Genomic DNA, 22,442 nt, shown 5'->3' with positions numbered 1-22,442 from the left:
CACCAAGGATTTGTGCAAGCTTCTTGTCAGGACACCAGCTAATTATATTGCTTACCTTCCTGCCATAAAGACAAACAGCTTGACTTTCTGAAAACTAGATCCATCTGGTGGAGTTTGGGAATCCAAAGGGTGTATAATTATAACCTGTTTTGTCATTATTTTGTTTTTGCTATTTTTATGAAATTGGGGGAATCGTGGAAGGGAATTTAGGCCGACTTTAGAAAAAGGTTTTAAGAATAAGCGATGATGTATAAATATTGATGTTTGTAAGGCAAAATTGGTCTTTTTTTTTTAAAATGAACTAAATATAAAAAGGTTTCAAAATTAGGGATAAGAACTTGTTGAACCAACAATTTGAACTGGAATACATGAGGGGGAGGTGTGGGGAAGTCAGGGAAATATGTTATAGAAAATAAGGATTGTGAACTTTATGTGTTTTTAAACTTTTTTTTTTTGATTTTTTAATGTATTATAGTTGAAAATTTTAATAAATATTAAAAAAACAACAATCCGGTGAGAAAAGCACAGGGGTAGGCCAGGCTAGTTAAGAACAAAAGAACAGGCTGCTGGATCAAGTCAAGTTGGTGACCATCACTATAGTAATTTTTTTCTAGACAATTGGCAAACCCACAGTAGATGGCAGCCTTCTGTGGACACTTTTCAGACACTTTTTATGGCAACCTTTTAGCTGCCCTCTGCTGTTGTCTTGAGTGGACCAAGGAATCTTCCTTCTTATCCATCACAAAAGGTACATGCCATCACTGCCCACGTATTCATGATTCCTTCATGCAGTCCAAAAATGGTGATTAAGAACAGTGGGTGTTCTCTCTTGCTGGAGTGTACATGTTTGAGCATGTTTCTCTCTGCTGTGCTTTCCACGCCCAGCCATCCCGAAACCTTCAATGTCGGAGGCAAACTGTGCACAGACTTAGGAGCGTCTGCAGAAGACAACATGGCCCAGTCTCTTGGCCTGGCCAATTTCTTCCTGTTCATCTTTGCAGGGCTGCTCCTCTATCATTACAGCAATACCTTCAGATATTATTTCAGGGTTTGCTTCCTAAATATTTGGATGTTCAATATGACCTCCCTTGCACTTCCTGTTATAGCTCTCCGGGGACGAAGTGTGGCAAATGTGAGGTGAGTGAACTATTACTGCCGTGTGGCTTTGTATCTTGTTTTTCGGGACTCTGTGCTCACACAGGAGTGTGCGATGTGACTCTTTCATAGCGGCCCAATAACTAATGAGCTTTTAAGCAGCGATGCCCTTCAGGGACTTTGGGGCAGGTGCCCAGAGCCACGCTTTGCAGTATGAGAGGCTGAGGGTGGGACCAAATCCAGCAGGACTGCCTTATCACATTTTGTGAAATTAGGCCCCCACCCCACTCCAGAGACAAGATCCAGTTCACTTTTAAAGGCAAACCTACAAAATTTGCACTTTCCAAAACAATATGCGAACTGAAACACTTCCATCCTTCGATATTTACTTTTTATGGATTTTGCAATGCAGTTCTACAGACAAGTAATGTGTATGGAAATGCATACATTGCAGCAAAGTGTGCATATAGAAATGCATCTATTGGTGAAAAGCATTATGCTGGCGGAAATTGCATACAAGTATGTGTGCCTTGGGGATGCGGGTGGCGCTGTGGGTTAAACCACAGAGCCTAGGACTTGCCAATCAGAAGGTCGGTGGTTTGAATCCCCACGATGGGGTGAGCTCCTATTGCTCGGTCCCTGCTCCTGCCAACCTAGCAGTTCGAAAGCACGTCAAAGTGCAAGTAGATAAATAGGTACCGCTCCTGCGGGAAGGTAAACGGCGTTTCCGTGCGCTGCTCTGGTTCGCCAAAAGCGGCTTAGTCATGCTGGCCACATGACCCGGAAGCTGTACGCTGGCTCCCTCGGCCAATAAAGCGAGATGAGCGCCGCAACCCCAGAGTCGGCCACGACTGGACCTAATGGTCAGGGGTCCCTTTACCTTTACCTTTATGTGTGCAGTAGGAGGAATTCACTCTAAAACCCTGGTGAATTTTCATGAGGACTTTTAAAAAAACTGGAAAGGTGGAGAACTAAACTTCAAACTGGCAAAATGAGATAAACCGAAATTGAGAGGCTTGCCCACCCTCAGTATGGAGTAGCGTTGTCCACAGCAAGAAAACCCCTTGCAGAAACATAGTGGAGACCAAACCACCCTCACATTCCCTAACACACAGGGACAAGCTCTGCTGAGGGAGGAAGGGTCCATTGGACATGGTGGCTGGGGGTGGTGGGGATGGTAGTCCAAAACCTTTGGAGAGCAGCAGGTTGGGGAAGGCTGGCTTAACACCAGAAATGAGTTGTGCCTTCTTGCTAAGCAGTCTTTTGTTGAACGGGTTGCCCATGATTGTGAAAGAAAGAGAGCTTCATGGTTGGGAAAGTGTTTGTTGATACTTAAGATACTCATCCAAGGCTGGAGGAGATGACATTCCTTCAGCTTCACGGAGAGGCAGCTGTGACTTGTTCAGGTCTGATTGGGAGCTTTAACCATTTGGCTTTCCTGCAATCCAGATCTAAGGGCCCTGTGCCTGCTATGCGCATCTCACTTGGATTCTTTCATTTTTTTCTACTGCCCCCCCCCCAGCTTAGGGCAGTCTACAAGATGCTCCTCTTGTTATCTTTATGACATCCCTGTGAAGTAGCCAAAATGAGAATCATGGACAAGTAGGGATTTGAATCTGGGTCTCCCAAGTTGTGATGCAACAGTCCAGAGGTCAGCAAACTCTTTCAGCAAGGGGCCAGTCCACTGTCCCTCAGACCTTGTGGGGGGCCGGACTATATTTTGAACAAAAAAAATGAACAAATTCCTATGCCCCACAAATAACCCAGAGATGAGGGTCCCCGATTATAAAATCATAGAAAATGGGAGATGCATAGCCGCTCCAGCAACATATCTCTATTTCCTCACATCCAGAAATGCAAGAAGGGCTTTCACTCTTGTTAGAAGCTCGGCCTTGCCCTCACCGGTTCTGGACGGCTGCTATAGAAGAGTCCCGTACGCACAGAGACTTTGCGCCTGCCCATTAGGGGAAACAGGAAGCCCCGAACATATATTTTTTAGATGTCTTTTTATGCTGAGATTCGTAGAGACACCATTGATCATTTGCTGAAGAGGCTTGCTGAACTTTCAGACAAGTCTAACCCAGAGATGCACTTTAAATAAAAGCACACGTTCTACTCATGTAAAAACACCAGGCAGGCCCCACAAACAACCCAGAGATGCATTTTAAATAAAAGGGCACATTCTACTCATGTAAAAACACGCTGATTCCTGGACTGTCTGCGGGCCGGATTTAGAAGGTGATTGGGCCGGATACGGCCCCTGGGCCTTAGTGTGCCTACCCATTCACTACGCCATACAGTCGTACCTTGGAAGTCAAACGGAATCCGTTCTGGAAGTCTGTTTGACTTCCAAAATGTTCAGAAACCAAAGTGCGGCTTCTAATTGGCTGCAGGAAGCTCCTGCAGCCAATCAGAAGCCGCGGAAGCCCCGCCGGATGTTCGACTTCCAAAAATAGTTTGCAAAGCAGAACAGTCACTTCCGGGTTTGCGGCGTTCGGGAGCCAAAACGTTCGCGTTGCAAGGCATTCGATTTCTGAGGTAAGACATTTGCGAACTAAGCTGTTCGAAAACCAAGGTATGATTATACTAGCTTTCATCCGAACGGGCTGTAGCAGGCAACTGTCTTGCTTGTAAAGTTCTCGCTCCTGTCCTTCAACGCCTTTGACCTTCCTCAAACGCCTCTGGTTTTGCTCCCTTGTTTTAGAGTCCTCCGCTTTGCCTTGCTGCCTGCGAAATACTTCCTTGGCATCAAATTCAAGGTGCAGGGCGCTCACAACTTGAACCTGAAAGTGCCGTATGTTGTGGTTGCCAATCAGCAATGCAATGTGGACATCCTGGGTATGTTGGTTGCCTCGATCTCTTTCTCCCATCCACTTGGAAGGGCTGGAGTGACCCACCTACAGCTTTACACATATTGCCCTGTGGCATCCAAATTGCAGTAAGCCACAGAGAGCAACTACCATATTTTTCACTGTATAAGACACACGTTTTCCCCCTCCAAAAATTAAGGGGAAATGTGTGTGCATCTTATGAAGCGAATGCAGGCTCCTTGGCTTCAGTGATAGCAACGCGAAGCCTCTGAAGCGCAGTGGGAGCGCTCCCATCGCGCTCCGGAGGCTTTGGGTTCCTTTCGCTGAAGCCTGGAGAGCGAGAGGGATCGGTGCGCACTGACCCCTCGGCACCGACCCCTCTCGCTCTCTAGGCTTCAGGGATAGCTGCCTGAAGCTCTGGAGTGCAATGGGAGTTCCAGCTGCGCTCTGGAGGCTTTAGGTTCCTTTCGCTGAAGCCTGGAGAGCGAGAGGGATCGGTGCGCACCGATCCCTCTTGCTCTCCTGGCTTTGCTTTCCTGGAGAGGCGCTGCGCAGCTTTCCCTCTCTGCGCAGCGCCCCTTCAGCGAAGCGGGAGGAGAAATGGAAGGGGCTCCATTTCTCCTGCCGCTTCGCTGAAGGGGCGCTGCGCAGAGTGGCAGAGATATTTTTTTTCTTGTTCTCCCCCTCTAAAACAAGGTGTGTCCTATGGTCGGGTGCGTTCTATAGAGCGAAAAATACAGTACCTGCCCTGCAGACATTTGCTGATAGAGAAAATATGTTCAGATCACCACTGGTAGGAGGGCATGGACTACTGGCATAATATACCCTTAAAAAATAATAATTCCAAAACCAAAAAAGAAAAAAAAAGAACAATTACAAACATCAAATTCAGCATCCATATTCATTTCCTAACATAAACCTGTTACATGATTAACTAAATCAAATATACCTAATTACTCTAAATTTCTCTTTGCTGTATACAAATACATCACATTAAGAAATTTTATATTAAAACTTTTTTATTTTACATATTTCAAATTCCCCCATAGCCCCCACTCCCCTTCACTCATGTGTGATCTCAATTTTTTGCTTCTTCCGTCTTGTTGTGTTGTTATAATCATTATTCAGTTAATTTCTTTATTATTTCCTTGATTACCCCTGCACGTTTTACACGTTATCTATTAATATTCCAGTTCCGGAACCATATTTTTTCATATATTCCTTCGCTCCATCCCACTCTTTAATTATTCTCTGATTTGAAAGGCCTCTAATAATTGCCGTCAATATACCCTTATTGGGCCCACCAAAATGTCACATGCAAGCTCTTTTTTTCGTAGGAGAGTTTATTTTATCCTGGCCATAGGCCATAACAAATAGCATTGTATAAACATAGTGAAGAGGGACTATGCATTGTGAGGGTTAGAAGAGTTTGGATTTGATATCCCGCTTTATCACTACCCTTCCTCCCCCACAACAAACACTCTGTGAGGTGAGTGGGGCTGAGAGACTTCAGAGAAGTGTGACTGGCCCAAGGTCACCCAGCAGCTGCATGTGGAGGAGCGGGGAATCAAACCCGGTTCACCACATTACGAGTCCACCGCTCTTAACCACTACGCCACACTGGCTCTCCTAGGTTATACTCCTTGCATCCAGGTGTATGTGTGAATAGGCAGATAAAACACAACACGCACATCCCTCTCCCTCCAAGGAACCCAGGCTACTTTTATCTTCACAACCACCCTGTGAGGTAGGCCAGGCCAAGAGAAGATGTGTGTTGGACCCAAGATAATCCCGGTGGCTTCACAACTAAGCAAAGATTTGGTACCCAGACCAAATCTAATTATTACATCACCTCTCTCGCTAGGGGCTGTAGGGAAGGGTGGGAGGAACTGCACAGCCAGACTTCCTTTTGACTGTCTTCCAATTGTCCCAGCGATGCTTCAGATCTTGCCGGAGAGAAGCACCTTCATTGTTAAAAAGGAGATCTTATACTTTCTTACTGTGGGCCTTGCCTGCTGGCTAAGCGGCTTCGTTTTCGTTGACCGCCGCAACAGAGAAACATCCGCCAATTCCATATCGGAGGCAGCAGACGCAATGGTCCGTGACAACGTAAGTGTCAGCGAAATTAACTCTCGTGATGAATGGTTGAGGGAGTTGGGAAGGTTTAGCCTGGAGAAGAGAAGGCCAAGAGGTGATATGTAAGCCATCTTCAAATATCTGAAGGTTGTCAAGGCAGAGCAAGGTTGTTTTCTGCTGCGCCAGACAGCAGGAGCTAAACCACTGGATTCAAATTACAGTGGTTCCTCGGGTTACAGACGCTTCAGGTTTACAGGCGCTTCAGGTTACAGACTCTGCTAACCCAGAAATAGTACAGTGGACGCTAGGGTTGTGAACATGATCCGTGCAGGATGCACATTCACAACCCGCATCTGTGCATGTGTGGGTTGCGATTCGGCGCTTCTGCGCATGCAAGACTGCCGAAACCCAGAAGTAACTTGTTCCGGTACTTCCAAGTTTCGGCAGTCTGTAACACAAAAAAACACAACCTGAAGCGGCTGTAACACAAGATATGACTGTACATTGGCTTAAGAACTTTGCTTCAGGATGAGAACAGAAATTGTGCGGTGACGGCGCAAGGCCCGGCGCAAGTTTAAGAACTTAATTTGTTCCGGAGGTCCGTTCTTAACCTGAAACTGTTCTTAACCTGAGGTACCACTTTAGCTAACGGGGCCTCCCGCTGCCGCCGCACGATTTCTGTTCTCATCCTGAAGCAAAGTTCTTAACCCGAGGTACTATTTCTGGGTTAGCAGAGTCTGTAACCTGAAGCGTCTGTAACCTGAAGCGTCTGTAACCCAAGGTACCACTGTACAGTACACTGTAAGCGTATATGTTACATACGCTTCAGGTTACAGACTCCGCTAACCCAGAAATAGTACCTCGGGTTAAGAACTTTGTTTCAGGATGAGAACAGAAATCGTGCTCCTGCGGCGCGGCGGCAGCAGGAGGCCCCATTAGCTAAAGTGGTGCTTCAGGTTAAGAACAGTTTCAGGTTAAGAACAGACCTCCGGAACGAATTAAGTTCTTAACCCGAGGTAGCACTGTATTATCTTTCCCCTCCAGCTGAGAATCTGCATGTTCCCTGAAGGCACTAGAGACATTGACAGCGCTGGTCTGCTCTCCTCCAGAAATGAGGCCTTCCTTCTGGCCATGGAAGCCCAGGTGAGATCATTCAGCTTCCAATCCTCTTGTTTATTCCTGCACACTATTTACTAATAGTGGACTCATTCTCTGAGTGGCTTTCCTAAGCTGAAAAGACCAGGCTTGTAGGAGCTGGGAGCATGTCCCACTTTTATATGCTGCAGTTGGATTGAGGTCAGCCGAGCAGGGCTGCCAGCTGTTGCCATTAGGCAAATTCACCTCAGGTTCAGTATAAGGTGTTTTGTTGAGTAAGCCAGGTATTTCAAATCACAGGACAGATTACACTCTCCAATTTTGCCAGGAGCTGCTGTATTGATGCATACCCGAAGCAGGGAACAATCTTAAAGGGGTATTTTAAAAACAAATAGCACTACAGCCCCTCCCCCACCACTTCCCCCTGTGTGCTATTCTTCTGACACTCCACCTAATGCCAATTTGGGATGGGGCACTGGAGAAAGCCCCATTGCACTAGCCAAAGTCTTTGGACTCAGCAACCTTAGTAAAGAAACAATGCTTTGAATGCGTTATAAACACGCAACACCAGATGGCGCCAGAGGGCACAATATTTTTCTATGTGGTTTTCTATAGGGGTTTTTTCTTCCCTTATCGTTATAACAATCTAATTTGTAGCATTTTCCTCTATCCTGTGAGCAGATATGCCCTTTGTGTGGGCTTCTGCCAGCGGGACTCATTCATTGAATCTGGCCCATTAAAAAAATAAAACAAGAGACCAAAAAAAAAAGTTCAACAAAACACCAAAGATGAAAAGCAGGGAGCACCAATCCCCAAAACAACTTTTGTGATAAGGATAGGGAAATGCAGTGGAAAGTTTGAGATAACACTTGTTTTGATGTGATGTCAGCGGACCTCACAGTTAGCAAATCAAAGCAAACGGTCAACAAACAGGTTGTTTGGAAGTGTGCTTAGTCTGTAAGAGTATTAAAAAGCAGGACTTCCTTGGAAGCTGAGGCTGCCTATAATGTTCAATTTACAGCAAAGGTAAATTTCCATCTGACTGGCAGCTGATGTGCTTTATGTCCACGCAGGTGCCAGTTATTCCTGTGGTGATTTCCTCCTACCGGACGTTCTTCAACGAGAAAATTAAAAAATTCACATCAGGTACCTTTGGGAAAGAAATGGGATGGGGAAGTGTTCTGGGACATGGCCTGAGACTATGAAGCAAACTTATTTTTCCAGACTAAGTTGGACTGGGGAAGGGGCTCCGGTTGCAGGGGGTACAGCATTTCCTTTGTTTTCTCTTCCAAGGGGAAGTGACAATCCAGATTCTTCCGCCCATGAAGACCGAGGGACTGAGCGCAGCTGATGTCCAAGAATTTGCAGACCGCGTGCGAGAGACTATGCTCCCTATTTTCCATGAGATCTCAGCGCTGAAGCAGGAAGGCGTCACTGAAGAAGATGCAGACCAAGCTGCCAATCGCCAAGTATCTTTGTAACCAGGTCTTTCCACCCCATTTATTCCTACCCTTAGGCTTCACATTTACCTCAGCTCTGCCTCGGCCTAACTGCCCTCCATGGCTTAGCTTGTGTGCGCCTGATGGACCAGGAAATCTATCCGTATGGTCATAAGCTGCATACAAACATACCTTTACAGACCCTCCAAGTGTCCCTATTTTCCAGTGACGTCCCTAATTTAGAGAGGCCATCCTGGTTTCTGATTTGATTCCGGAATGTCCCACTTTTCCTTAGGATGTTCCTATTTTCGCTGGAGGAATGTTGGAGGGTATGGAGCTATCCGTCCCCTGAGCCATCTGAAGGCAATCCTCTATAGGGAAGTTTGTTTAATGTTTTATTATATATTTTTTTATATGTTGGAAGCTGCCCAGAGTGGCTGGAGCAATCCATTAAGATGTGTGGGGTATAAATAGTAAAATTATATGGGACGTCCCTATTTTCATCAGAGAAATGTTGGAGGGTGTGCCTTTAAAGCACCTTTCTCCCCCTCAAAGAATTCTGGGCACTTCATGTAACCACCTATATATAATATATCATATCATAAAATTGCCCAGAGTTACAATTCCCAGTAACCTTAACAAAACTACAGTGCCCAAAGGTGGGGGGAATGTGTTTCAAATGTACAGTGGTACCTTGGGTTACATACACTTCAGGTTACAGACTCCGCTAACCCAGAAATATTACCTCCGGTTAAGAACTTTGCTTCAGGATGAGAACAGAAATCGTGCTCCGGCGGCGCAGCAGCAGCGGGAGGCCCCATTAGCTAAAGTGGTGCTTCAGGTTAAGAACAGTTTCAGGTTAAGAACAGACCTCCAGAATGAATTAAGTTCTTAACCCAAGGTACCACTGTAATTTTGAAGCAGAAAAAGGGAGTAGCAGTAAATGGAGTGATATAGAAAGCAGAGTCCCTCAAAGATTGGTAATGGGACCTGTGGTTTTTAACTTGTTCATAAGCAATTTAGAGTTGAAGTAGCCAAGTTTGCTGGTGATACTAAGATGTTGAGGGTAGATAGAAAAGACAAAGACCAGAGCTGAGGGGTGTGTGCGTGCGCGCGTCTAAGGGCAAGCTAGAATAATAGAATCATAGAATCTTACAGTTGGAAGGGACCCCATGGGTCATCTAGTCCAGCCCCCTGCAATGCAGGAATCTCAGCTGAAGCATCCATGACGGATGGCCATCCAACCTCTGCTTGAAAACCTCCAAGGAAGGACAGTCCTCCACCACTTGCGGGAGTCTGTTCCACTGCTGAACAGCGCTTACTTTTAGAAATTTTTTTCTAAATGTTTAGTCAGAATCTCCTTTCTTGCAACTTGAAGCCATTGGTTCGAGTCCTACCCTCCAGAGCAGAAGACAAGGATGCTCCCTCCTCCATGTGACAGCCTTTGAGATCCTTGAAGATGGCTATCATATCTCCTCTCAGTCTCCTCTTTTCCAGGCTAAACATACCCAGCTCCTTCAAGCGCTCCCCGTAAGGCTTAGTATCCAGAAGGAAGTAGCAAGTGAAATCCTGTGAGGGAGAGACATGCCTGATTTCTGCTCATATCCAAGGCTGTGGCTTTGGGTGAAGCGAGACCCTTAAGGGGTGCTAATGCTGTGAACCCCTCCATTGTAGGATCAAGTTGTATATCTTTGTAAATAAACCATATGTCATAAACTCACTGTAGCCTCCGCTGTCCCTCATTCTGGAGGAAACACAAACCCTGCGTAAGCACCTGGAATCTCACCCCGCTCGGATATTGGGGTGGCTTGAAGCAATATTTATCACCGGGTGTACTTACTGCGTTTCATTTTTCTGTTGACTTCACACTTCATAATCTCCCAACTGCCTATCTACCTATTTACCTACAACTCAGGATAACACTTCACGCACGTGATAAAGTAGTCTCTAGTCTGCAAAAGCTTCGACATACGATATACAGTGGTACCTCAGGTTACAGATGCTTCAGGTTACAGACTCCGCTAACCCAGAAATAGTACCTTCTTTGCTTCAGGATGAGAACATCCTGAATGATGAGTGTGGCGTCAGCGGGAGGCCCCATTAGCTAAAGTGGTGCTTCAGGTTAAGAACAGTTAATAACGGACGTCCAGAACGAATTAAGTTCTTAACCCGAGGTACCACTGTACTAAACTTGCTAGGTTCCCCTGCATGCTACAGACAAGCTTTTGGAGTTACGGGTTTGTTGCTGTTGTGTTTTAAACCGTATTTGCCACCTTGACCTGCTTGGAGGGAAGAAACCACATGCCAGAAACCAAATAGGGAATGCAGTAAAAGCAGCACCCGGACCTTGAGATTACGAGTCTCTGCTGCTTACATCGCGTTGCTCCTGCTCTCGACGGCTCAGATTTCTCTGAATACATAGGAAGACGAGCTCGTTCTCAAGGGCTTCTGCTGCCTCCGCTTATGTGAGGCATCTCTGGCAAGGCAGCGGCATTGTGAGGCGAGCACCTGCTGCCATGGCAACCAACACCGCTGAAGCGACAGGGACGGCTTGGCCTGTGCCAGAGAAGAGCCTGTTTGGAGGACTTCACCGTCCGCTTGGGTGAGGCAAGAGACACAGGCCTCCCATGCCCTCCTGGAAGGCTGGACCCGAGGCCTGTGCCCTTAACATTGCCCTAGAGATCTCAGCCTTATTGGACCCAGGTAAAGATAGCTCAAGCAGGCTTACTCTTCCCACCTCCATCATTCCTCACCGTGGACCCAGGCCAGGCCACGAGGTGCAGCCTCTCCTATTGCTCCGTTTTCTAGGGGTATGTGGGGTATTCACACTCGTGACACTGGGAATTGCCCTCATTAATACCCCCTTATTCCAGTATTTGCAGGCTGCAGGTAAGACTGGGCTTCCCCCAGCAGGGAAAGAGGCAATATTGGGACACAAGGGTGAACTGGTTGGATTTTGGGTCTGATCCAGGCATAGGCAAACTCCGGCCCTCCAGATGTTTGGGACTACAATTCCCATCATTCCTGACTACTGGTCCTGTTAGCTAGAGATAATGGGAATTGTAGTCCCAAACATCTGGAAGGCTGGAGTTTGCCTATGCCTGGCCTGATCCATCGAAAGCCACAAAACTAGTTTATTGTATATTCTTGTGTGATAAATCTGCAGTGTGTGTAGCAAACTCTGGAATATTGTGGGATTATGTAGCAGTAAAAGTGTCGGACTAGGACAGGCACAGGCAAACTCGGCCCTCCAGATGTTTTGGGACTACAATTCCCATCATCCCTGACCACTGGCCCTGTTAGCTAGGGATGATGGGAGTTGTAGTCCCAAAACATCTGGGGGGCTGAGTTTGCCTATGCCTGGACTAGGAGCTTGGAGGCCAGAGGTGTTTGCCCTGCCTGTGAGAGGCCCATTGAAATGAATGGATATTATTAACTCAGGTACGTTAATTTCAATGAATCTGCTCTGAGCTGGTGGGGAGAACCCAAGAGATGGCCAGGTCAGAGGCAGGAATGCTTCTGAATACCAGTTGATGGAAACCACAAGAGGGAAGAGGGCTCCTGCTTAGAGGTTTCCCCAAAGACATTTGGTTGGTCACTATGACAACAAGATGCTGGACTGGCCTGATCCAGCAGGCTCTTCTTATGTTCTTATGAAAGATCAGGGCTAATAGCAATGAGGACTCAAGCAATACCATTGCTTATCGTTTGAATGTGTGGAGCACATGACAGGCAGGGGCAGATGCTTAAAGGACCTTGGACCAGTTTAATGGAACACACAAGATTTTAGAGCTCAAGTTGCCACCTGCCAAAATTAAAATTCCATTCCAAATGTTTAAATCAGATGTACAGTATTTTCATAGTTTTAGTCAGTGTTTTTATGGGGGGGGGGATGCAGGGGTACACATACCCCTAAACATTTTGGAATCTTTGTACTTTTGTCCATTTACTGTATTTATTTTTCCCAATTTGAACTACAAAATGGTGATTTCTTGAGTCAAAATGAGAGTATGCCTAAACATATATTTTTTTTTAGAAAAAAAGCACTGGTTTTAGTTGTTCACTCCCCAACCTCAAACCCAAATTTTGCTCTGTCTCAGATTCGGGTTCTAAGAATTTGAGATTCCCATCTCAAAATGTGAATATTCCACACCCACACCAACACAGAAAGACACACATACTTAGAAGAAGAAGCTCAATTCCAAATTTGCATTTGCAAATGCTAAAATTTGGGAGCAGGAATGGCAGGGGGTCAGGGGAGAATTTCACAATTTTAGAAATGTTGAACTCTTTTAATCTCCAGCTGACACCTGGGACCGAGCTGGCGTTAGGTGTTTAGAATGGTGTTATATGGTTCGTAGTGACATTTGTACCATTGGGCACCACTGCAGTTAGGGATGGATGAATCTGTCAATTTCAGTTTCTCTTGGTTTCTCATTTTTCCACTCTCGTGTCCAGTTCTCCACATGCCCACATCAGTTTGCAGTTCATTTGTTTAAAAAAGTCCTTACAGAAATTCGTAAGCATTTTGGCGTAAATTTCTCCAAACACACATATTTTGTATGCAGTTTTGTCTAATATACCTATCTTTGCAAATCAGTGTTCCCTAACATAGTTCATTTTCGTATGTTCTTTTCACGAACATTTTTTGTGCATTTTTTGTTCATTAATTACCCAACCATATGCATTTTTGTAAGGGACGCGGAAACCACAGAGCCTAGGACTTGCCAATCAGAAGGTTGGTGCTTTTGAAACCCCATGACGGGGTGAGCTCCTGTTGCTTGGTCCCTGCTCCTGCCAACCTAGCAGTTCGAAAGCACGTCAAACTGCAAGTAGATAAATAGGTACTGCTCCGGCAGGAAGGTAAACGGCATTTCCGTGCGCTGCTCTGGTTCGCCAGAAGCGGCTTAGTCATGCTGGCCACATGACCCGGAAGCTGTACGCCGGCTCCCTCGGCCAGTAAAGCGAGATGAGCGCCACAACCCCAGAGTCGGCCACGACTGGACCTAATGGTCAGGAGTCCCTTTACCTTATGCATTTTTGTACACATTACTTATCTGGACTAATGCAAAATTCGGAGTAGTTGTGAATCTTGAAGGATAGCTATCTTTAGGTTTGCATTCTGTTTCCAAAAGTGCACACTGACATGTACACCATTAAAAGAGAACTGAGTAAGCTTTCTCTCCCATCCCTAAATGCATTTTAAAAGGTGAATACAGTGGTACCTCGGGTTAAGTACTTAATTTGTTCCGGAGGTCCGTTCTTAACCTGAAACTGTTCTTAACCTGAAGCACCACTTTAGCTAATGGGGCCTCCCGCTGCTGCCGCGCCGCCGGAGCACAATTTCTGTTCTCATCCTGAAGCAAAGTTCTTAACCTGAAGCACTGTTTCTGGGTTAGCGGCATCTGTAACCTGAAGCGTATGTAACCTGAAGCGTATGTAACCCAAGGTACCACTGTAGATCCATTTCCTCTCCCTCTCAATACAGAACACAATGGCAATTTCACAGTCCCCCTCCAGGTCCCGTCCAACTTCGGCCCCACCACTTGGTAGTTTATTCTCGAACCGCAGCGGCATCCTGTTCCACGAAGTTGCAGCAGGATTGCAGAGTGATTTTTGCCCCTCTTCCTTGGCAGCAGCAACAGCCCCTCCACCGCAGCCATGGGGCCCCCTGCCCACTTGGTCACAGGCCTGGTAGGTGCTGAGAAATGGCACAGGGACACCCATGCCACCGTTCACGAAACCTCCAAGCTGACGCAGCGCTGCGCGAAGGATGCCCTTGACCTCTGGTGTCCGCTCCGAGCCCCAGGCCAGCCTGAGGAAACGCCGTATGAGAAAAAGACCAAGATCGACTCTTGGAAATTCAAGGTCGATGTCCATCCAACTGGAGAGGTGACAAGCAAGCCACCGGAGGGTCCGGGGGTGACCCTGTGGAGGAGCAAAATCAAACCCCCTCCTTGGGTGTGCAAGATGGCCTTGCCCTGCTGCCGAGACTACGCCACCCTCAAGAACAACGAGTATGTGGCCCAGTACGTCAGGGATACACGGCTGGTGGTGAGCCGCCTGCGGCAGGCTCTCCTGGAGATCAACGACCAGTTCAAGATGCTGCTGCGTTGGAGATTACAGCTGGACTCCACACTGGATCAAATCCGCCAGGGCCTCGTTACCAACAAACAGAGCCAGGCCATTCGGGAGCACCGGCCGGAAGTAGAGAAGGTGAGACCTGCATCTCAACCCTGCAGTGAACCCATCCAGTGTGCCAGTGTGGTGTAGTGGTTAAGAGCGGTAGGCTCGTAATCTGGGGAACTGGGTTCGCTTCCCCGCTCCTCCACATGCAGCTGCTGGGTGACCTTGGGCTAGTCACATTTCCCTGAAGTCTCTCAGCCTCACTCACCTAACAGAGTGTTTGTTGTGGGGGAGGAAGGGAAAGGAGAATGTTAGCTGCTTGGAAACTCCTTCGGGTAGTGATAAAGTGGGATATCAAATCCAAACTCCTCCTCCTCCTCCTCCTCTTCTTCTTCTTCTTCCACTTACGAAAAACCCAAGGCTATCAGTGGCTACTCGTCCTGATGGCCATGTTCTCCCTTCACTGTCAGAGGCAATATGCTTATGCATGCCAGCTGCTGTTGTGCCCAGGTCCTCCTTGTTCATTTCCTGGAGGCATCTGGTTGGCCACTGAGAGAACAGGATGCCTGGCTAGATGGGCCACCAGCCTGATCCACAGGTCCTTTTTACGTTCTTAGTCGACTTGCCCTGCATGTTCCCAAGCACTAGATCTCAAACAGCAAGTTTGCACGGCATTTATTGAATACCTGAGCCAAAGTTTTTATTTCTTCTAAACACCTTGCGGGGCTCTCTGATTCACCTTGTGCCCCCACCCAAAGCATATGGTGCTTCTCTGTACAGAACATGCTGCAAAGCAGGCAACACACACAGACTAGGGCTGGGCGATATCTGGTTTACAACATCGTGATATGTCACCAGCTAAACATTGTGATATATTTATATATTGCGATGTCTCAAATAAGGATGGAGCTATGTTGAGGCACTGGCTGGCTTCACGGTTTCCCCCGCATCATGGTTTTTGCATTGCGCATGCGCACACACACACAATAGGGCTGGGCAAGGTATTGATACATTGTCAAAAATTGAGTTGACGTCCAGATCGTGGTAATGGTTTCATAATATCAAACATGGCGATTTATAGTGGTACCTCTGGATGCAAATGGGATCTGTTCCGGAGCCCCGTTCGCATCCTGAAGTGAACGTAACACATGTCTGCGGGTCGTGTTTCACTGCTTCCGCGCATGCGTGTGACGTCATTTTGAGCGTCATGTGCATGTGTGAGCAGTGAAACCTGGAAGTTACGCGTTCCGTTACTTCCGGGTCGCAGCGGACGGCAACCCGAAAACGCTCAATCTGAAGTGTATTCATCCCGAGGTATGACTGTACCGCAAATCACGATGTGTCCATGTGCTATGCAGTCTAGTTTGCAACCATTCAGCCACCCAACCTTTGTTCCTCTCCCTGGTATGTAGGTACCTGACAAGGTAGATGCACTGATGAAATGGGAGAAGGATGAGTTTCTGAAACAGAAAGCCAAGCTGGAAGGGATGATGGCAATGTCAGAAGATCATATGAAGGTAGGAAACAAGGCAGGGAATGAAGGCAGGGACAAGCCTCTACAACCTGTACAGGCAAGGGAGGCAGACCAGGTGGACACCAGCGTATGAATATTGATTGATTGATTGATTGATTGATTGATTGAATTTATATTCTGTCCTTTACCCGGAGGCCTCAGGGCGCTTCACAGAAAAGATCAACATAAAAACCAAATATATGTATAATCAAAATAAAAACAGCAACCCAATAACGCCCCCTGCATACACAGAAGGGCTTTGCACTTGTAATTATCCCCTCTAAAGGGAAGACAAAGGAAATGAAAGACATTTTTTTCTTTGTAAAATAATTCTTACTGTTTTTTAGATAAACAAAAAGTTTAGAACGTTTTCAAAACATCCGGAGACACTTTTGTTTATTTGGTCTTAGTTGACACCCTTGACAAATATGTAAGCTTAGGGTCGCCTCACTTTTTTGTTATATTGCTATATTTTGTATTCTGCTTTTGGGGACTTCTTGCTTTTCTTATAAAACAATTTTTAAAGCAGCAATACACGTACTGCTTATACAGTACAGAGGCGGAATCCTATGATCTCAGGAGGTCAGGTAGCTTCGTTACATGTGCTGGGATTGGCAGTCCTGTGAGATTAAACTACAGTTCCCAGCATTCTTTGGGGGAAGCCATGTGCTTTAAATATATGGTGTGGCTGTGACCCCTAACACAGCAATTCAACATCGTAACTGGATGGAATTGTCACCGCAGGAGGCAATTCGGAGAGGGAAGGAGTTGAATTGTAGTTGCTGCTGGTGGTGTGAGCTTTTCTCCTTCCGCTGCACCTAAATGGCATGGCTCAGATTTGGGGTTGGAGGGGCATGGATGGAAGCTAGTTTCTTATCATGGTTTCTTCCACCCAACGACTTGTTGCAGGCACTGGGCACATGTCGGCAAACTCTGAACATGCTGTGCAATGAACGGGGCCGCGTTCTGGACCTGGTGCCACAACCTTTCCGCATGGTTCTCCTAGGGGCTGGGCGTGATTCCTGGCTTGGGCTGAGCCGTCCCTCATCCCCCTGGGTGGAGCGTAACGAGACACCCATCCCTAACCCCATTGCAGCCTTCACACCAGGTAAGGGGAAAATCCCTCCCCAGCTTCCATAAGGAAAATTATTTACCGGTACAATTCATATTACTGTACTAGCCATTCATTCGTTGGGCAGGCTATGTAAAAATGAGGGGCAGTGCTTGTCTCTGGCCCCTCAAATATAATGGGTTGGCCTAGATTTGCATGCCATAGTTAAAGCTATGGTTTCCCCAGTAGTGATGTATGGAAGTGAGAGCTGGACCATAAAGAAGGCTGATGGCCGAAGAATCGATGCTTTTGAATTCTGGTGCTGGAGGAGGCTCTTGAGAGTCCCATGGATTGCAAGAAGATCAAACCTATCCATTCTGAAGGAAATCAGCCCTGAGTGCTCACTGGAAGGACAGATCCTGAAGCTGAGGCTCCAATACTTTGGCTACCTCATGAGAAGAGAAGACTCCCTGGAAAAGACCCTGATGCTGAGAAAGATTGAGGGCACAAGGAGAAGGGGACGACAGAGGACAAGATGGTTGGACAGTGTTCTCGAAGCTACCAGCATGAGTTTGACCAAACTCTGGGAGGCAGTGGAAGACAGGAGTGCCTGGCGTGCTCTGGTCCAGGGGGTCACGAAGAGTCAGACACAACTAAACGACTAAACAACAACAAAGATTTACATAGGCTTAACTTTGGTACTTTATAGCTCCAAGACAAAAACACAGAACTGAACTGGAAACTTTCCTTAAAATAGGAGATTATTTAAGGGGCAGTGTCAGAGAATCACCCACCGGCAAAGGGAGGTGACTGGAGCTGGGGTATCATGTACCATTTTAATGGAACCAACAAGCCAGATTTTAGAAGCATTCCAATTTCCTTTCCAGAGTGTGCTGCAGCTTTAGAGGATGCTCGGCGCCTCACCTCTCTTACCAAGGATGTGCTCCAACAGATGCAAAAGGCCATCAATGAAGCGCAAGACACCCGCAATACAGCCCACACCACCATTGAAAACAGCCTGCAGGGCAAGAGGGATGAGACTCTCTGTCATAAGGTAAAGGGAGACCCAACATGCTGATAAATTGGCTGTGTTACACATGAAAGTATTCTTGCATGTGCATACAGAACCACATATTGGCTTGAAACCCTGCTTTTTAACGCTAAGTCTCAGCCTCAGTGGATGCATCTGTGAAACATGTTTATGCAGCGCTGCTCAAAGTCAACAAAGCTGTTCCCGCCTTCTCAATTAAACATGCCTTTGCAACGCAGAAATTGGGCCACCGCGCGCGCACACACACGCACACAAACTTATTGCACAGCAAAGTTACAAAACATGGTGGTAGCCAGTAGCTCAGGGCCCAAGTAGATGTGATAATGATCCATGTTATCAGACCTTGCATGCTGTGCCTTTTGAAAAACATAAACAGCAGTCATAGGGACCCCCGAGATGCGTCAGGACTGGCATGGGAAAAGCGGGTGGGCTTTCACCTCTACCACAATCCCAGTCAGAATCTCTCCCTCTCACACACATCGAGTTGACTTAAAAGCATTATCGCAGTTTCTCTTTAGAGGCCTGGCTTGCATGTGTCTCTGTGTGTTGTGTGTATGAGCAAGTGTGGGGTGGTCACCCCCACCACTGCCATGTCCCTGGTGTGTTGATGAAGAGTGAATACAGCCCTCAGGCCAAATAAGTTAGCCAGCCCTGCTGTAAGGTGTGAGAAGTTTGTTGTGTTCTCAAGTAGGCGAAACTTAATAGTCGGAAATTTGTCCCCTTTTCTAATTGCTCCTATTCTTTGCATGCTTGCACACGCTTTCTCACCTTTTCACATCAACAGCACCCTCGTGTTTCCAAGCAATCTGGCTCAACATCTCCTTCATTGTTTTCTCTTTGGTAGGAACGGCTTGACATTACTCTGGCAGGAACTCGCAGCACCCTGCATCGCTGCCAGCGTTTCCAGCATGAGATGCGTGTTACCCGGGGCATGGCCTTGGTGAGCAGAAAGAGCTGGGAAGCGCCAGTGCTGTGGGTCTTCACATTGTGGTTCCCTCCAGCTCTGCCTGCTTGGAGATTAACTGGGGAAGCCTTGTCCTCCCCTTTCCCTCTCCACCCCCGCGAATCCTCCTTTGATTCTGAACCATTTTTGTATCCACAGGGTCCTGAAAGTAGCAAGTACCTGGAGACACGGGAGAAGCTGACACGGCCAGTGGTGCAGGTGTACCAAAGACATGTAGGGACACAGCTGCCTGAAGCTGCAATCCTCAACCAGGTAGGATGCCAGTAGGGACAATGAGCAGGCCTTTGACTGCAATATAACTGGGGTGGAGAACTGGATCTGGCTGGTGGGTCACATCCTTATTCCCTGCCCTCCCCTGCCACATCTTCTACAGGCCAACTTTGGCTGATAGGCGGGTTTGCCCACCTGTCAGTTATCTGACAATGATGTTGGGTGACCTGTTTTCCTCTGCCCGTGTGGCTTGAACTAAAACCACTGCTGGCAAAGGGAAGTGGAAGCGCTGATGACGAGCTGATTGCTGATGCTTGCAAAAATTAGTTGACTCTCTTCCTAAAGCTGGAACCTTATGCAGGTAAAGTGGTACAGGTTAGAGATGGACAATTGCCTCTTGTTTGCCTGGATGGGCATGTTTGTACAGTGGTACCTCAGTTTAAGAACAGTCCGGTTTAAGAACAATTTGATTTACAAACTCCGCAAAACCGGAAATAGTGTCTTGGTTTGAGAACTTTACCTCGGTCTAAGAATGGAATCAGAACAGTGGAAGGGCATGGCGGCGGGAGGCCTCATTAAGCGTGCCTTGGTTTAAGAACAGTTTTGGTTTAAGAACAGACTTCCGGAACGGATTAAGTTCGTAAACCGAGGTACCACTGTATAGGCTCCTGAATTTCTGGAATGTAGTCTACTGTTGAAACCATTGCTCCCACCCATTTTTGCTGCTGGGCCCATCTCCCACTGGCATGCAGTCCTTAGACTAAAAAGGGCTCCCTGCCTGTGCTGCATGTATAGGAATTGGGCTATTTCCACTATAGATGTCTACTCACAAGAAAATCCTACTGAGTTCAATGGAACTTACTGCCCAGGTAAGTGAGTCTACGACTGGAGGCAACATTGCTAAATTGAACTATCTGTACAATGCAAACCCATCTTGCGGATGGGAAGCTGACGGGTGGGGACACCTTCCCTGACTCTGGACCACCTGCTTACTTGTCTTTTTCTGCCTTTGTCTCTCTTTGTAGTCCACGGCACAGTTAGATCGCTCTATAGTAGAAACAGGGGAGAACATTGATCAGCTCAAAGCCACCCGGCGTTACCTGCGCAACTGCATTCACGACAAGCAGACGGGCTACCATGTGGATGGGAGTATTAAACGGCTGCGGCAGCGCCGCATGCTTCCACGCACTAACATGAATGAGGTTCTTGACTTGGTCTACAGCTAAGGAGCAGAGCAAATGCATGGAGAGATCATACAAATAAAGAGCTGAACATGCTAGAAAGGCCCAGTATAATTTCCTCCCAACTGGGGATGAGGGGAAATATATGCCTGGCTGCAGTCACACAATAGAGAATCTAATAATACAGCATTTTAAAGCTCAATCATTATATATACATATATAGAAAATGCAATCCCAAGTTTTTAGAGGGGAGCATGATTTCATGAATGACAAGAATAAGTACTTTTCTATTTGAGAATCGAATCAGTAAATCCAAATCTGTCACTAATAAACTTTATGTGTTAAATATTAAATATACGGTCAATGCTGGAGCATCTTGTGTAAATGGAGTCTTTGAATTCTCTTCTTCAGGAAAAAATCTCACCTCCACTCCCACCAAGTACTTTACTTAGGTATTGGTATCAGTTAGAAAGTAGGAAGTAGGAAGAGACAAAGATCTGAGTGTACTGGTGAGAGGAGGGGCCCTGTTTTGCAAGTGAGCACAAGTGGACACTTTGCCATGGGCTCCTTCAATAGATTGGTTTTCTTTTAACACTGGTCTGCAGTAGGATTCCTCCAAGGGAAAGGAGTCCTCTTGCGAGAGGAACAGCATAATCTATTCACTATGAATACAGCAAAAGATAGAAACCAAATCTGTTAAGTCAGAGATGTGTTGGTAGAGACAGATGTCAAGTATGCAACTACCTGGAACTGTTATAGTTGCTGATAGGAAGCAACAGTAGGTTTCACATGCATTTGTGCCAGGCAGCAGGATGGCAGTGTCCATCAGGGGTGGTTGGGCAAATGCAATGAGATAGTCTGGCCATTGTAGGGCATACCAGACTGAGCACAACCCGAATATGGGGAGAAGGACACATTTCCCCAACAGCTCAGAAGTAAGCCTTTATTCAGATGGGTGTACATATGTAAGGTAGAAGCAAGGGGAGGAGAGAGATGAATATATTCCAGCGATACACCTGGGCATCATAATAAATGGAACAGTTTCAGCTGCTCTGAAATTGATACTGGGGTTTTATTGGGTTGTTGTTTTTATTTTGATTGTATATTTTGTGGTTTCATATTTTGATTTTGTTCTGTGAACCGCCCTGAGACCTCTGGGTATAGGGCGGTGTGTGTGTGTACACAAACACACAGTCAAAGCATGGTCACTGAGCAAGCCATGGTTTTCCCAAACTTGGCTCTCCAGCTGTTTTTGGACTACATTTCCCAGCATCCCTGACCACTGGTCCTGCTAGCTAGGGATGATGGGAGTTGTAGTCCAAAAGCCGCTGAAGGCCCAAGTTTGGGAAACCGTGCTCTAGCGACCAGCAGAAGAACTCTGAGACACCAAACAGCCGCCCCACTGCAAGTGTCTACTGCTTTCTTATAGGGCTCCCTGCCGCCCGCCATGTGCTTGTCTCGGAGAGACTTCGAAATCCGGCCTTCGCCGACTGCCACAGGGATAAGCTGCGGTCGGCTAAAATTAAAAGTACGCATGCGCCATCTCCCAAAACAACGCGATAAAACGCACCGGAAGCCCCGCAGGAGAAAAAAAAAAAGGTTTAACTTGTAGAATCTCTACCTATATTCAGAGGTGCCAAACAACAAACAAACCCCACAACCGAATATCGGAAGCGTGACAGAACGCCGAAAGACGGGGTGCTCTGAGGGCAAAATATAAGAAAACCAAGGTAAATTCCCTCAACAACCGCTTCCTCGGCATCCAGGCTGCCATTTTGAATCGGAAGCAGAGGGTAGTCACAGGCGCGCGTGCGCGGAACAAACCACGCGA

General features: G+C 46.8%; 2 protein-coding genes and 1 long non-coding RNA gene across 4 annotated transcripts; 2 read left to right on the top strand and 1 right to left on the bottom strand.

The window, feature by feature from the left end:
- Window positions 1–537: 537 nt before the first annotated feature.
- On the top strand, window positions 538–10,235 carry LOC114592117 (1-acyl-sn-glycerol-3-phosphate acyltransferase alpha-like). 2 transcript variants are annotated; one of them, XM_028720017.2, is made up of 6 exons: window positions 544–1,137; window positions 3,800–3,933; window positions 5,839–6,014; window positions 7,026–7,124; window positions 8,150–8,222; window positions 8,370–10,235. In XM_028720017.2, exons 1-6 carry the CDS (start codon window positions 776–778, stop codon window positions 8,555–8,557), a joined length of 1,032 nt encoding a protein of 343 aa, XP_028575850.2. In that variant the 5' UTR covers window positions 544–775; the 3' UTR covers window positions 8,558–10,235. The 2 variants fall into 2 exon arrangements, with proteins under 2 accessions (XP_028575851.2, XP_028575850.2); XM_028720018.2 differs by lacking the exon at window positions 7,026–7,124 and having other exon boundaries at window positions 538–1,137.
- LOC114592136 (uncharacterized) lies at window positions 5,977–22,383 on the bottom strand. Its single transcript, XR_003705434.2, has 3 exons — window positions 22,233–22,383; window positions 20,424–20,477; window positions 5,977–6,074 (listed from the first exon to the last, which is right to left on the bottom strand). It is a non-coding gene; the product is annotated as an uncharacterized LOC114592136 (long non-coding RNA).
- TEKTL1 (tektin like 1) lies at window positions 10,336–20,982 on the top strand. Its single transcript, XM_028719989.2, has 8 exons — window positions 10,336–11,218; window positions 14,152–14,731; window positions 16,054–16,158; window positions 17,064–17,262; window positions 18,093–18,259; window positions 19,101–19,196; window positions 19,359–19,472; window positions 20,456–20,982. Exons 2-8 carry the CDS (start codon window positions 14,177–14,179, stop codon window positions 20,654–20,656), a joined length of 1,437 nt encoding a protein of 478 aa, XP_028575822.1. The 5' UTR covers window positions 10,336–11,218; window positions 14,152–14,176; the 3' UTR covers window positions 20,657–20,982.
- Window positions 22,384–22,442: the final 59 nt, after the last annotated feature.

The sequence above is a fragment of the Podarcis muralis genome, chromosome 2 (assembly GCF_964188315.1).
Source record: "Podarcis muralis chromosome 2, rPodMur119.hap1.1, whole genome shotgun sequence".
Classification (NCBI taxonomy): domain Eukaryota; kingdom Metazoa; phylum Chordata; class Lepidosauria; order Squamata; family Lacertidae; genus Podarcis; species Podarcis muralis.
Note: the sequence above shows the minus strand (reverse complement) of the source record. Positions and strands in the feature narration are given on the sequence as shown.

Coding starts and splice junctions, on each gene's coding strand:
- LOC114592117 (XM_028720017.2), top strand. CDS start 776: ATGATTCCTTCATGCAGTCCAAAAATGGTGATTAAGAACAGTGGGTGT. Junction 3,934..5,838: donor ATGCAATGTGGACATCCTGG/GTATGTTGGTTG, acceptor CAATTGTCCCAG/CGATGCTTCAGATCTTGCCG. Junction 7,125..8,149: donor TTCTGGCCATGGAAGCCCAG/GTGAGATCATTC, acceptor ATGTCCACGCAG/GTGCCAGTTATTCCTGTGGT.
- TEKTL1 (XM_028719989.2), top strand. CDS start 14,177: ATGGGGCCCCCTGCCCACTTGGTCACAGGCCTGGTAGGTGCTGAGAAA. Junction 19,197..19,358: donor TTACCCGGGGCATGGCCTTG/GTGAGCAGAAAG, acceptor TTGTATCCACAG/GGTCCTGAAAGTAGCAAGTA. Junction 19,473..20,455: donor AAGCTGCAATCCTCAACCAG/GTAGGATGCCAG, acceptor CTCTCTTTGTAG/TCCACGGCACAGTTAGATCG.